The sequence below is a fragment of the Artibeus jamaicensis genome, unplaced genomic scaffold (genome assembly GCF_021234435.1).
Source record: "Artibeus jamaicensis isolate MK-2021 breed Jamaican fruit bat unplaced genomic scaffold, CSHL_Jam_final scaffold_1964, whole genome shotgun sequence".
Classification (NCBI taxonomy): Eukaryota; Metazoa; Chordata; class Mammalia; order Chiroptera; family Phyllostomidae; genus Artibeus; species Artibeus jamaicensis.
The window spans coordinates 52,497,489-52,513,335 of NW_026522030.1; the positions used below are offsets into that span (position 1 = coordinate 52,497,489).

Genomic DNA, 15,847 nt, shown 5'->3' on the forward strand with positions numbered 1-15,847 from the left:
GGGACAGGGAGAGTGTGTGTGTATCTGATTGTTTATGTAAATTATCTTTCATTATAGGCATTTTCATTTATATTCTAATGTAGCAGTTCTCCATCTTGCTGGGCTCAGCATTTCTTTATACTGGAAATAATTGAGGATGCCAAAGAGCTTTTGTTCATGTGGGTTATAGCTATCAATATTTATCATACTAACAGTTCAGACTCAAATATTTTAAATATGTACTAAATAATTCTGTTAAACATGAACAATAACATTTTTGTAAAAAATAAAATTTTCAGAGCCCCGGCTGGCGTAGCTCAGTGGCTTGAGCACGGGCCTGCGAACCAGAGTATCGCGATTCGATTCCCAGTCAGGGCATATGCCTGGGTTGCAGGCCAGTTCCCAGCACAGGACGCATAAGAGGCAACCATACATTGATGTTTCTCTCCCACTCTTTCTCCTTCCCTTCCCCTCTCTCGAAAAATAAATAAATAAAATATTTTTTTAAAAAAGAAAATAAAATTTTCAGAACAAAATAAAATAGCAAGAAAAGTGGCATTATTATACATTTTTCCATTCAGTCTCAAGTGATAACCCATGTGATGTAACCTCCAGAAAAATGGTCATTTATGAGGGAATAAGAGCTGAAAGGGCAGCAATAATATTTTAGGATTATTATAAAGATAATTTTGACCTCACAAGCCTCTGTAGGGTTTTAGGAACCACACTTTGAGAACTTATGCTCTAATGGATGAACAAAAATTCAGAATTCCTAATTTCCAACACGTACCAACCACTATGGTTTTCATCTCGAGATGGGAACTGTCCAGTTCGTTGGGGCAGGCAGGTTTTGGGAAATACTGCAGTCACAGCCCATTTTCTGTCATTTTTAATTTTTTGTGGAGTAATGATACATCCTTGTCTTTCCCACTCAGAACGATCATTGAGTGGTCGGAGTCCCATGACAGAGGCTACGGAAAGTTTCAGGCTGCGAAAATGGAAGACTTCTCCTTCAATGACTTAAATATTAAACTGGGTGTTCCTTACCTATACTGTCACCAGGGAGACTGTGAACATGTGATTGTTGTTACTGACATAAGGTAAGTGGCAGTACTCAGAACATCTGTTTTGTTTATTTCACAGTATAAAAGCACAGGTTTTTGTTTTTTGTTTTGAATATGAGGAGTAAAAGTAATTGTCAGTGCAGCTTGGCTTGGAAACAGCAAAAATAAGTGTTTTCCACCCAGTGATCAACTTTGTATCCTCTCATTTGTATTTTAGAAAATATAAATGTTTTACTGTTTATAGAGGGTTAAAAATGTACAAATATTTTTTAAAGTATCACCATTTGTATATCAGACAGGTTTTACCATATAAGCATGCTGCAGATTTGCAGTTGTATTTCTCAGATTCGTGTCTTTTGCCAAAATTTGAAGGCGATGAAAGGAAACTGGGGTAGACAAGAATAATTCTAATGATTGACAAGTAATTCTGATAGTTGACAAATAAGTCTTAATGATTTCATAAAGATTTAAAGTGGGAAGGACTAAAATAGTTTAAAAGGAGCTTTTAAGATTAGTTATAATTTTATATAGCTGGTATCTTCTCGTGAATAAGGCTTTTCATGTCCTTATTTAGGAAATAATCAACTGATGAAGGAAAATATATAGGAATGAGCCCTGCTCTGTCTCCATTTGGATTCCTTCTGAGAGACCATTCTAAGTTTTTTTTGAGGAGCAATGTCATATCCATATGTTTATTATACCAATAATAAGCACTGATGCTTCAGAATGTCCTTCCTTCCATTTCTTTCTGGTCTCAGTCAGTAGTCTCAAAACTTCACCTCCCGTGCACTGATTCTCAGGAAGCTACCTGAGGTAGTACCTCACACAATGATTGGATCTTCAAAAAGAAAAAACATGGAATGCAAAACAGAATACCTAAGATGTAAATGGAACCCTCAGAGTGACAGGAAAGGGAAATCCCAGAATGATGGCTGTCTAGCAGCAGGAGAACCACTTAATCCAGGACTGCGGGATGGAGGACTTGGGAAGGGAGTCCAGAGCTACTAGATCTGTCGTCGGCGCATATCACTGGAGAATATTTTCACCATTCGGTGGGAACCGAACTAGTGACAGGAACACTGAAACCTCAGCAGATACAAACATGAGAGAATCAGGACCTAGAAAAGAAAGCATTATACAGTAAAAAGAACATAGTGTTTTATGTACCTTATATGGTTGGTAGTATTAATTTGTTATAATTTAAACATCAAGTATCTATTTAACCAAAGTTATAGTAGTTCTGAGAGATGTTGAGGAGCTAAATTAAAAATAAACAGTTGTGTATAACAATTGCCCTTTGAGAATTTTTGCAGCAAAAGCCGAGAACACATAAACTTCATAAATTTATGACTTCAAAATTATATACTTCTTGAATAATGTGTTCTTTCCATTTTATGTAAGCTATTTTGCCTATTTTTACTCTCCTTATATTTCTTGTGGTGTAGGCATATTGCTACATACAGTGTCATTCTTAAACTCATGGCAACTTGGAACATAGTTTAGACTAAAAGTCATTTTTATCTTACAGGCTGATTTAACCATTGAGTGCCATTCCATAGTTTATTAATTAGTGAGCTGTAAAAAGTTCATTGGTCAATTTCTGATGGTGATATTGCTGTCCTTTCTTGCTGAAAAAAAATAACAGTGTAGAATCAAATTTTAGAATTGTCTGAGACCAGAGATCACTAGAATACCCTGAGCAGTCCCTTCAGCTTTCAGCTGAAGAGCCTGGAGTCCAGTTCAGTTAAGGGACTTACCCAGACACACTCAGCAGATCAGTAGCACAGTGCAGATTAATTTCCACTCACAATTTCTTAACTCTGATACTTAAAAGTAAAGTCCTACCAATTTACATTATGCCAGGAGTTAGATTTGGATTTTAATAGAGGACAGTAATTAAGAGCTATGTTGTACCACATGACCAGTCAATCTCAGTAGAATGCTACATAAAATACTTGAATAAGATCAATTAGTTGCTCAAACTGTGTTCTATGAAAATGTGTACTAAGTGCTTTGAGTAAAACAAGGATTCTCTGATGGAATACATTCAAGAAATGCTGCACACAGCATCTTCCTCTCAGAAGGTTACAGTGTATATTACCATGGAGGGGTTTGGAAGTTTCATAGAAGGCATTGTTCCATCCAGAATGCTCTATAGGAGAACATGTTTTGTGGAACACAATTGGGGCAACCTGGTGTAAAGTCATTTTATATGTAAAACTATATATATATAATAATCTACATATGTTGTTAGGGTTGAGGTTCAGATATCCTGGATTCTTTACATATCACTAAAATTTTCACTTTAATATCTTCGTTTATTTTCTCATGAACAAAAGGCTTGTGCATTGTGATGACTGCTTGGATAGGAAACTTTATCCCCTTCTTATCAAGAAGCATTGGCTATGGACCAGAAAATGTTTTGTCTGTAAAATGTACACAGCTAGGTAAGTGATATATATATATATATATATATATATATATTTTTTTTTTTTTTTAAAGAGGTACTGGTTTTCGTAGTCAGGTATTTTTGATTTTTGGTATTTCAGTTGTTTTGTATCTGAAGACTTATACTTTGAGGTATAAATGATATCAAGGATTTTTTTATTAGGGAAGTGCTGCAGATCACTTTAGGTTACGACCACATTTGTAAACAATAAGGAAATTAATTATCACGTGTAGCGAAAGTCCAGGGGAAGGTCAGACTGAATTGGTTGATACAATGCTCAGTGTCATCAGGGAACCAACCATGTTCTTTCTGCCTCCTGTCTGCAGTTTACAAAATCAGTTTCGTCTAGTTTCTCCTCAATGAAAAAGTAACACAGCATTTCATATGTAGAGGTCAAAATAAGGTTTCATAAAATTTCTGTTCTGTGATTGTGCATGTTTTGAGTGTTTCTTTAACTAGATCAGTCAACAAACCATTCAGAGGAAAAGGAGAATTTAGTGTCATCAACTTGTTTTGGATTCCGTAGCAAATGTGCTTTACCAAATGATAAATAGGAAAACATAAATCAAAGTTATTAGATCAAAATGTAACTCAGGGGTAGGCAACATTCCATGCGGTGCAGAATTTAGGTAAACTGAAAAATAACATGTTCAGTTGTGACTAGTAACATCTCCGGTCAAAACCCAAAATTTCAGTTGAATAATGTTGCCTGTATTTCCCATTTGTATGCACCCTTCTAACATTTTATCCTGAATTCTAAGTAAAACAGCTGGAGTTTTCTAACTAACACTCATTTACCAGTTAGAAAGATAAATTAAGCAAAATTATCAGCTCTGCAGCATCTAATTTATTCTTTTTCAAGATGACCTTAGAAGAAAATGATTTGTGTTCACATGACAGTTCCTTGGATAGGAATGTCATGGTTAAGTGTGTGGTCTCTGTTATGGATTTGTATTCCTCTCTGTGTGCCTGAAGTAGTCGCTCAGAGAAACAGCAGTCTGCAGTGTATGTGTTAGTTGAGCTGTTGCCTTGTACAGTACTGACAGGGATAAATCTATCTATGCATGTACAGAAAATCCTGTGAAGGATTATAATTATTAGGTAGGATGAGAGGGCAATAATGGGAGTTATATTTATGTATCATTACAGTTCACAACTTACAGCTGAGAAAGTTAATTGTAATGATGCGTTGTTTTTTTTTAACTACAGATGGGTGACGAACAATGACAGTTTTGCACCAGATGACCCGTGTTTCTTTTGTGATGTTTGCTTCCGAATGCTCCACTATGATTCAGAAGGCAACAAACTGGGGGAATTCCTCGCTTATCCTTATGTTGATCCTGGAACCTTTAATTAATAGCAGAAAATGTGTTCTTTTAGGAACAGGACCAACGTGCAACAATCAGCTAAAGTTACCCCCATGCCCCTCACAGAGTTCAAATTAGAAATTTCCTTACAAAGTAACTTGATTGTATTTAAATGCTTAGAAATATCTTTTAGTATTTATTACAAAGTATAGTTCTCAGCGGCTTTTCGCCCATTTTCAAATCTGTTTATCTTACTGAGTTGTAGGCAGGCTTTATATATTTTGAATACAAATCCTTTGTCAGATATATGTATTGATTTTCTCCTAGTCTGTGGCTTGCCTGGTCATTGGGTTCAATTAATGATTGGAAGTGGTGGAAGTACTTTGAAAATTCTTTGAAAATGAGAAATAAACATGAGATCTTGGGTATATACGCATAGCTTCACAGAAGTAGCATTTGAATTGAAGCTTCATTTTTTAAAAAGATTTTATTTTTGGAGAGAGAACGAGAGGGAGAGGAACATCAGTATGTGTTTGCTTGTCCTCTCATGTGCCCCCCACTGGGGACCTGGCCCACAAACCAGGCATTTGCCCTCACTGGGAATCGAACTGATGACCCTTTGGTTTGCAGGCTGGTGCTCAATCCACTGAGCCACATCAGCCAGAGCTGAAGCTTCATTTCTTGACAAGTTTTGGTGAGTCACGAATGCTAAGTTTAAAATGTACGTAAGTTTAGTATTTTTGTAATCTCATGTAATATGACAACTGGGACATGGGAATTCAATATCCTATGGATTATTAGCTCTGGTTCACTTATTCCTGGACAGTAATACCCAGTATTCTGTGTGCAAAAAGAAAAGTTTTTCTGGATCAATTCCTCATTCTTTCAGGCCCCTTACTATAATTTTCTTCTCTCATTCTGGGCCATAGGGGCAAGTGTGATAAATTCCAAGGTTTAGTAGATCATCAGGGAAAATTGTAGCTACAGTATCTACTTGGAAATGTTTTGGGGAATATTTTTGTGTGTGTGGAAAATTAAACTGTCATTTAAAATTTCGCTTTCTTCTAGGTTACATTTATAAATTCAACTGAATTCCAAACTGCCTGGATGGGTAAGAACAGACATTTACCATATAAATCAAAAACTGATGAAGCCTATAAAAGCTTATATGTTTAAAATGTTGACATTAAATGTTTTATGGACTTAAATTCCACATTTAAGGAGTTCAATTAAGAACCCCTTTCTAGTATATCTAGCAGTGTTCTTACTCACTGATTCAGTCAATATGCAAGAGGATCAACGTAAATAAGTTGTCCCAACATGGATGGTTACTGCCTAAAATTTTACTTTATTTCCAATGATGATTTAAAATTCTTTTGGAAACCAGATTTACCCAATTTAAGTTCTCAGGTAAAAAATTATTTTTAAACTGTATTCCTTACAGCTTCTACTTTATATACAGGGGTCTTTTTTTTTTTTTTACTTTTATTCTAAAACAAAAATTCTAGAAAGTGAATTATAACAGAAGCATTAATCCATGTGTGGTGCCAGTCAGTTTATTTTAGTGGATAAAGACGGTCAGTTAATATTGAATTCTTGTTTTATCGTTTTAGAATGTTCTCCTGACGGTTCTTAAAGTGAACCTTTTCACCAATGTTACAAGCCTCAGGTATCTATTATCATTTCCTGGTAAAATCTAAAAGGCTAACCTAACCAGATCACTTCAAGAATTTGCCAATGCATTGTGTATCAGATACACAGGTCTCACACCAAAAGAAATTCTCGGCTTCCAAACAGGCACAAAGGTATCTTGTATCAGGGATTTTATAGCTACAAATTGCAACATTAAACAGCACATGAGTGAGGTTACATATTTTATCTAAAGAAAAGCAAATATGAAGACATGAACTTGAATTAATCAGTATCCTCTATTTAGAAATGAATCAGACTTTAATATATAGAGTCATGCACAAAATCACAGTCTAGAAAAGCAGTGCCTGTTTCCTGAAACATCTTTTTCAGGCTTCATTACCTTTTAAGGGTAATTAAGCCTTTCTCCCAATCACATCACAATGTCTTTAGCAATCTCTAAGGCTGGAGAATTGCACAGCACAGATTTGAATACATTTCTGCCTATTTAGCAGGTTCTTAAGGTATAAACATGGGCCAGTGTAACAAAGTTGCTAGTGAAACCTTCAGAGCCCTGTAAAAGCCATTGGTCTTGTATGGGCCGCCTCATCTTGACCCAGCATCTTCAACCAGGTAAGTGTATGTGTATACTACAATCAATTTGTTGTCCTACTATCTGAAAACCACACAACATAATAGCAATTATAAGGCTTAAAGTACTCCGAGCTGTTTACACACAGAAAGTCCGATTTAGATTCTCTGATTCAGATGGTACTCCTATAATTTCTCCAAAGGGGCTAAGAAAACCTTCAACAGTTGATTCTGCTGAGTCATGCATAACTTACTTTTTTGAAACATCCAATGTAAAACATTATCCAGTAGTCTAAAAAGCAGCAATGAAATAGGTGGTGTGTACACACTTTTTTTTTAGTGTGGGTTTGAAGGCCGAGGCAGTGGTCTTACACTCTCATTTAATTATCTCTAGAACAACTTGTACAGTTTTGGAGTTTTAACCAAATACACATTTAAGTTCAGCCAGTGCTTCTGAACATTCTTGATGATTATTTATATGATTTTCAAGAGGGTTTTGTGCATTAGTGACAAAGAGAAATGTCTTGAAATGAGGGTTAGAGAAGGCACCTTGTGTTTTAATGCCACATAATCAGAACATTCTGTGATTCTTCGTAAGCTGTGTAGGTCTGTTGGGTCACAGAAGGGAGAATGGATCAAAAATAACATTTCCTTTATTTTTATCAGTTTGAGCTTATTAGTTTCCTAGTCTCTCCAAACAACACAATCTCTATTACTCCCCCTTGGCAGCCAATCCAGAATTCCAACACATTTTTGTAAATAGCAAAGAAGTAATTTACTAGTAACAGTTTGATTAAAAAATTCTTTAATCAAAACAAGTTTACATGTTGACACTTACAGCTTAACAAGAATAATGTGTCCAAATTTTAGTTGTCCTAAGGACCAAACAGATACAATGGGAAGAGTGGCCTCCAAACACTAAGTCCTAGGTTCCATTGTAAGACCTCTCAAAATTAAAATTCACTTTCCATCTATTGATGAAAACAAAATTATCTGAGGTCAGAACATACAGTCTATGCCACATGCAAACACTTGAGTATTTATTAAAAGCCTTTTTCCTGTACTCATAGTTTCAAGACAAACCGTCTTAGCTACAAAAACCACCAACTGACCTAATTATATGATCTGAGAAATACTTTGTTACAGTTAGCCTTAACTCTTGTGTTAACCTTGGGCCACTCAGATTTAGCAGACTATTCAAACCATTCCTTTGCCTGCTGCCTCAGAGAAAGGTAATGTTTCTACTTTTTGCAATCCTGTCAAGTGTACAATGCAGAAATAAAAATTCCCTTCTGATATAGCCATGTTTTTAAATAGGCTAGTTTCCTTATATAGTACTTTTATTTACTTAATAAACATCATGGGTTGCTTTCCAATTAAAAAAATACTACTTGCTAACTTTAAGTGAGTGTGACTTTTTTAAAAAATTCCGAAATGTCCCAAAAATAAACTTTTATCACTTAGCTTTCAATTTTAGCTACTTGTACCTATAAAGGACCTTAGACTGGCTGAACCTGTAGGGCCAGATTCATTCCTATGTACACCAGTTCTGCTATCCGCAAAAAAGTCCTGTGACTGCTGAATTCCCAGCTACAGAATTCAATTAGTTTCTAAAGTTAACATAAGTTTTGTACCATGTAGAATTGTCAGTTCAATGTCAGTTGGGCATCTAGTTGTCATACAAAATGGCATACAGACCACATACATTATTACAAAGCAGCAGGATAATGTAGCACAATGTAGACTGAGGTTAATTTTAAGTAGAAGGGAATAATTTTATAGAAGTAACATTTTGTCTACCATAAAAATGTCTAACTTCTACAAAAACCACAGTGAAAAGACAGTCTGGTAAATCCAAGATTTGTAAAAACTGCACAAAATCCACAATATTTGGGGAAGAGTGAAGGTTTTATACAAGTAGCAGTTTTAAAAATGTAACTTTACTATCACTTACACATTAACATACACACACAAATTGAAAATATGCTACAACCAATGTCTTGAAAAGCAGTTCCAAGATTTCCGATCTCCCCTCACATTTACTGTTTATGTAGCTGTTAATACTGCACAAGTACACTTAACCAGTATTTAATTATTTTTAAACAAAGATAAAGGGATTTTCCCCCTCAAAACAAGTTTTAAACATCAAAACCTATTATTATAAAAATTTAAAACTTTCAACAGTCTAAATATCTCAAATGAAAACCATTACAAACTTCGTAAATGTTCTTTATATTCCAGCATGTCAACTTAGTTATCTAGCGTAGAATCCTTCAGAGATATTTCGGTCTCTCTCTCTTCACTGGATGGCCTATAGAAAAGTGGGGGGGGAAGAGGTGTGACAACTGGGGTTAGGGGACATTTTTCCTCAAGAGAAAAAAAAGGTATTAATGTGTGCATTGTTTTTTAAATCACCCAAATATTTAGTTGTTTTTTTGGTTGAAAATTCATTTTACTGTTCTATTGACTTTGCCAAACATGCTGATCAAGCACAGCAACTCAGGCAGTATGTTGGCTCAGGCCCTTTCCATCATTTCCAGCTTTTAAATGAATTCTGTTGAAAAAACTTTATTTACTTATTTTTAGAAAGAGGGGAAGGGAGAGAAAGAGGAAGACAAACATCAATTGGTTGCCCCTCTTGTTGCCCTAACCAGGGACCTGGCCCACAGAACCCACGCTTGTGTTCTGACTGGGAAATCAAACCAGGGACCTTCAAGTTCATAGGCTGGCACAACCCACTGACCCACACCAGCCAGAGCTAGCAGGAATTCTCTTTAAAAAATTGAAAATGTTAATGCCTGTGATACCAGCATTATTATAATCTAAATGAAAAGAAGGGATGATACACATCATGCAGGATTTCCCTAAATTTCGGAATTAGAAGGGATGCCTGATTTCAAGGCTTAATATATTAATATACAGTGGAGGAAACCAAGGCTTGGATAACCATGGTTCCATATCTAGAACAGGTATCGTAATACAAAATAGCCTGAGATCCCAGATCTCATTTTTATTATCCTGTCACAATTCAATAAAGTGTGAACATGAGTGATATTGGTCCAAGGAAGAAGTTAATTTTTAAAAACTGGATTCAGGCCAGCTCTCTAACCTTGAACACAGGCAAATCAGTTGTAAATAATTGTTTTACATTTTTGCCTTTTGAATTTGCATCTTGTTTCCTGGATTCAGGAACAGGGTGGTCAAAATATAATCCCTTATATTTGAACCTTGAGATGACAACATGATTTAAAAATCAAACACACACATTACGACCCACTGAAACACATCCTCACTTTTTCTTGCTGCTGGCCTCATCTTTGCTGTCTTCATTGCTGTCTCCATTGTGTTGGGCTTGATTACTGTCTTGATCAGAGCCTCCATTTAGAGTTTTTGAACCTTTACAAGGATTCCAATGGAAAAAACTGTTAGAGCTTCTAATACTTGTGAACATGTCCTCTAGAGTTCAAAATATACAACATGAAATTTATAATAATGTATTTTATTTGTAAACCTTGGGGTAGCTGGAGCACATACTTTAAGAAGCAAGGTTGCTATGTATATTTGTGGGTACAGGAAGTAGATCATTATTTTGATCATTCCATTTATTACTATTATCAGAAACAGGGTGGTACAACTGTTTGGAGCATTATCATTCATTTTATTTCTCAGAAAAATGTGAATCACAGTAAAATCTTGTACATGTCATTTTGTACATGGTATTTTAGAAAGTGTAAAAAAAGTATTTCTTAATTACCATGATTTTGTGCCCTGTTATTAAGCAAACAATGAGAGCCTCCATGTAAATCTTTTTAAGAAGAATCTCCTCATTGACATGAAATAAAGGAAGGGGGAGATGATCATGGGGAGGGGGATGAAGAGAAGAAAAATGGGACAACTGTAACAGTGTGATCGATAAAATCTGTGTTAAAAATCTCTTAAGGACACATATATGACATTCCCTAATACATGAGCTAAAAAAATCCAACTCCTTTTGAGTATTGGTTTCTACATTAAGCAGCTGCTGCTAAGATGATTAATAGAAGTGAGGAACAGATGATGATACTGACACTATTTAAGAGTCCATCACAGATACAACTTAAAATATGTAGTTCAAATGGCGTATCTGGAACTGGCTTCGAAATAATCTGCTGGGGTATCACAAAAAAAACTTCATTAGAGTATTAAGACAGCAATAGTCATTTGCTGGTAACTGCTGAAGCTGAGTGATGGACATGGGAAATTCATTTCTTTCTACTTTTGTGTAGGTAAAAATTTTTCCTGATTTAAATGAAAAAATTGCAGTATTTTAATAAATGCTGTGACTATTTTATTAAGTTTTTAAAAATGTTTTCTCTAGCTTTATAATACTGCATATACTATACTATATAATACACAAAATGTTAGTTGACTGTTATTAGTAAGACTTCCACTCAGCATAGGCTATTAGTAGTGAAGTTCTGGGAGAGTCAGAAGTTATATGGAGATTATTGACTGCAAAGGGGGTTGGTATCCCTAAACCCCACATTGTTCAATAGTCTAGTAAAAAGCAATAGTATTTACTACTAATTTAAACTTGAAAGGCAAGCTGTAAGGTTGACATGACTATGTTCCATGCTAAGTACAGAAGAGACCTTTTGTAGTTTAATGTAGATTAAGGTATTAGTGATGTACCAATGCCAGTTTTTAGAAAGCAGTCCTTACCACATACCTGTTTCCTTTTCTAGCTTTTTGTTTGACACTTTCTTGCCTTGATCTTTGGTTTTATTTGCTTCTTCATGCTGTCTTTGTTCAGCAAGAGATTTATTCAGTACTTGTGTGATTACTGAATCTCCTTCACCAACCAAAAACATGTTCTTAAACTTGTTATACAACATTGTGGACTTTTCCATGATAATCTGACTCACTTTGAATCGCCGAATCTGAGAAAACAAAATATGCATTCATAATTATTTTCCTAATTGATTTTGTTACTTTTTAAATGAATTGGTTTTGAGGAAAATCTTAAAATCTGCATGACTTAAGATTGCTTACTTTTTTCAGTGTTGTAATCATCTCTGTATGTTTCTGAGCTTGTTGCATTGTGACCTGAAGTGAAGCTAATTCATCCAAGGCCTCAATACATCTGTTCACATCCTTCACAAAACAGTAATTTCATAACCGTTAATTACCACAACCTTTGTAATCTACTTCTGAAGATTACTTTCAAAATTTCAAACAATGCAGTACAAAACAACCAGTGATAGTCCCTTCTATCTTAAATACTTATAAAAAACCATGTGAGAAAATATAAAGCTATAAAGGCAGCATTGTATTTTTAATGAAGTATTAAACACTTACAAGATTATCGATTTTGAGTGAGTTTTTAATTTCAGCATGTATTCTTTGAAGTCGAGAATCCATTGATGTTTCTATAAATTAAAATGTGAAAGAGTAAATAGTTTTTCTAAAACCAGTATGTGACATTAACAAAGTATAACGGAAAGATTTGGTAATTTTAAAAAATCTTAATAATCTTTCTAGATCACTAATCTGAATTAATCAGATAATGAGCATTAAAATAATAACCATGACTCCTTAGCAAGTTTACCTGGTTATACTTACAATACAATGCAATGTATGTACAATCAATTAGAGATTTGAAGTTTATTTGTAGGGTTTAAGAACATAAAATGACCTTCTAAAACCTACACATGAAAAATTCAGTGTCTGTATAACTTCCTTTCTATGTGTAACTTTATACATCTTAGAAAGTAAAGTAACTAACCTCGCTTCTTCTCCACTTTCTTAACTTCTGGCTTCTTTCCTTCATCTTTATTCTGCCTATCAAATGTTAACACAGATATTTCAAAACATTGGAACTTTGTGACTGATTACCACATGCTCACAATCCCGTAACTAAAAATTACAATCTTTTTCTTTAAAATAAAAAGTAGTCTAGGTCACAAATAACTGACTGTAATTCTTAGAACTCTGCAGTGCTGTAGCATTAACTGCTATAAATACAAGCAAAACTCAAAACCTTTAATCTAACAATCTCATTTTTCAATAAAATTGTTAACAGTCACCATGGTAAAAATTTTTTCCAACAATAAATAGTGTATTATTGTAAGACCAGTATCAGGGTCAATGGACAAACAGGCCATAACGAGAAGAGAGTGCCTATAAATGTTTTGTCACTACTACATTAGGCTTAAACACATGATAAAAGACTGGTTTAATTGTTCCCACATCTCCAAAGGACAGGTAATTTGATTCATTTCAATATTAAATAAGATGTTTAAAGATAGTATGTACTATTTTATAAAAATAGTTTTGCCAATGTATCGAGCTTAAACATCACTAACATTTACATACCATTTCACAAATGAAAAGGTACCATCTTACTGTAAATGACTTAAATTCTTACTAATTTCTAGTACCTTGGCTTGGAGTTTGAGCCTTATAAACCAATTCAATAGACAAGAACAAAAAATATCTAAAAATCAGGGTTTCTTTTTTAAAAAAACTTTATTTTAAAATTTTGGTTACAGTTTCATTTTTTGTTTTCTTAACAAGGCTATGTTTAATCTCTCAGGATTAAAAAACAATTAAGATTCTAAAGAATTAAACAACAAAGGAATGTAAAGGGAAGGGCACAACTGCCCCATTCTCTGGGGTATAATAGCTATTCCAGTTTAACACCTAACTTCAAAACAAAATTAGTTTTTATATTTTCTAAAGGAAATAATGTACAACCACCGTCTTTTCAGCTTATTCTAATTTTCATACACAAAGCTTCATTTTAAGCTTGGAAAAAAACTTTTGCCGACCTTAGTATGTAGTGTGTACCTTACAGGAAATTAACAATCATAACACAGTAATAATGCCATTAATGAAGTCCTCAATTTAGAATCTGGAACATTTCTTCCATCAAAGGGGGGGAGGGGGAAATTCAGTCCAATGAGTCTGTCTCAAGATCTTCATCTCTTGTTTGCTCCACTTGCATTTTCTTTTCAGTAACTGGATTAATGCTTTGAGCCCAAAATGAGATATATTTTTTATTACTGTAGATTACATGTTGTTTGGCTGGGAATACAATACAATAAACTTTATTTTGCATAATGCATTTCACACAAGCTGCATCTGAAATGCTTTACAGAGCAAAACTGTCCAAGTACAAAGTTTTGTAATAACAGGAGAAGGAAAGAAAACACAAATATTAGAATTTGAGAAAGTTACATTCGGAGGACATTTAAAAGAACTGAAACACATAAAGATAACTTTGGATTATTAAGGAAGGACTGGGCTATGTTTTACGAAGCAATGGCTAATTTTATATCTTAATCTGCAGAGCACAATAAAAACAAACAATGCAACAACTTTCTGTGGTGGGATTGAAAAGGACAGTAAGAAAAAACTGATATTCACAAAAATGGTGAAAATCACCTAACAGATAAGCAGGAGTAACATTCTGAGCCTTAGATCAGTTTTCATTACTCCCTCAAGCAGCAGAAACTGCTTATATATAATCCTCCAGACTAAAAGCAAGATAGTCAAATGCTATGCCTGTAAATAAAGACCTTTAGCTTACAAATTTACTGTATAAAGAGAAAAGGACAAAATTATTTAAGAACACCTATAAAAATTTTACTGTTTATTAAGTCTTAGTTACCTAGAGCATGTTTTTAAAATTACCAAAATAAAAAGTCCAGTCAGAATAATACCAGATGCTTCACAAAGAAATGTTTTTCAGATAACTCAGAAGTGACAGTTTAAAGATAACTTGGAAAAACAAATGTAACACATGAAGCCTAATCACTGCCATAGCTATTTTCCTTACAATAAAATTCTTTCATAGAATTAAAGGGGAAAGAAATTCCCTTAAGTATATATTGTCTTCAAGTGTAAGACCATACAAGAAATCAGCTTTGAACTTGATTTATATTGCACATATCTAATGCAAACCCTGTTAGCCTTTAGATACACTGGCTCTTGGGTTTCTAACTGTGCTTTTGTAATTTTTGCTGGTCTTTTGAGGGAGGCCTGCTGGTGGTATGACAAATAAGGATATTTCTTTCATTCTACTCTGTGTTTAGTACTATAAAAATAAACAGTAGAGGATGAGGACATCTTCTACAAAGCCACTAACAGTTCAATCTTATCTGTGATCTGCATTTTGAGTTTAAATTAGAAATAGTTCACAGAGTGATTACTCTCCATGAATTTCACCCTCCTACTCAGAAAAGAATAGAGCCGGAAACATGATTATCATCATATACTGAAGAATTTTTTCCTCTCACATGGGAAAAGTCACCTCTTTAAAAGGCTGCTGCTCAAGGTCTGGGAAATGATATTCCATTGTTTAAACATGTCATGCTAGTTTTAAAGAAAAATCAAAATTTAGAATTAAAAAATACTTACTGCTCGGTTTCCATCTGTTCTTCTTGCTTGCGTTTTCTGTCTGCTGCTTCCTTCTCGTGTTGGCCTTTGACCATGTTCCTTCTATGAGCAGTCTGAAAGTTTCTGCCTCCTTTTCTCTTCTAATTAGGATGAATTTAATTAATCTCAGGATTATTATACATGTTGTTGCTGAATTTAACTTTTCTTTGATGGTTTTGGGAATTAAAATCTATTTCCTGCAGTGCTATTGGGAGTGAGTCCCTTACTTAAAATGAAGTGAGTAAGTAAGTGCTGGCCAGGTAACTCAGTTGGTTCATGTGTCATCCCAATATGCCAAGGCTATGGGTTTGATCCCCAGTCAGGGCACATACAACAATCAACCAGTGACTGCATGAGTAAGTGGGACAATAAACACGTTTTTCTCTCATTCTCACTCCTTCCCCCATGGT

The 15,847-nt window shown here is 34.5% G+C and overlaps 2 protein-coding genes across 15 annotated transcripts in view; one reads left to right on the forward strand and one right to left on the reverse strand.

The window, feature by feature from the left end:
* The window catches only part of SNAPC3 (small nuclear RNA activating complex polypeptide 3), a 58,006-nt gene that overhangs the window by 37,795 nt on the left and 4,364 nt on the right, over positions 1-15,847 (forward strand). For 2 of the 10 annotated variants that reach the window (XM_037132069.2, XM_037132068.2), the window contains 3 exons: positions 915-1,079; positions 3,383-3,490; positions 4,702-11,004. In XM_037132069.2, the coding sequence (XP_036987964.2) occupies positions 915-1,079; positions 3,383-3,490; positions 4,702-4,849 (421 nt within the window). In that variant the 3' untranslated portion in view covers positions 4,850-11,004. Of the gene's footprint in view, positions 1-914; positions 1,080-3,382; positions 3,491-4,701; positions 11,005-15,847 lie in introns of those variants that run through there. The other 8 variants (XR_005080592.2, XR_005080593.2, XR_008389952.1 and 5 more) reach the window with 8 other exon arrangements.
* The window catches only part of PSIP1 (PC4 and SRSF1 interacting protein 1), a 42,125-nt gene continuing 34,085 nt past the window's right edge, over positions 7,808-15,847 (reverse strand). For 2 of the 5 annotated variants that reach the window (XM_053656516.1, XM_037132063.2), the window contains exons 10-16: positions 15,420-15,538; positions 12,784-12,839; positions 12,357-12,427; positions 12,051-12,152; positions 11,728-11,938; positions 10,313-10,415; positions 7,808-9,330 (exon numbers count right to left, since the gene is read on the reverse strand). In XM_053656516.1, coding sequence (XP_053512491.1) covers positions 9,270-9,330; positions 10,313-10,415; positions 11,728-11,938; positions 12,051-12,152; positions 12,357-12,427; positions 12,784-12,839; positions 15,420-15,538 — 723 coding nt within the window. In that variant the 3' untranslated portion in view covers positions 7,808-9,269. Of the gene's footprint in view, positions 9,331-10,312; positions 10,416-11,727; positions 11,939-12,050; positions 12,153-12,356; positions 12,428-12,783; positions 12,840-13,494; positions 14,165-15,419; positions 15,539-15,847 lie in introns of those variants that run through there. The other 3 variants (XM_037132067.2, XM_037132065.2, XM_037132064.2) reach the window with 3 other exon arrangements.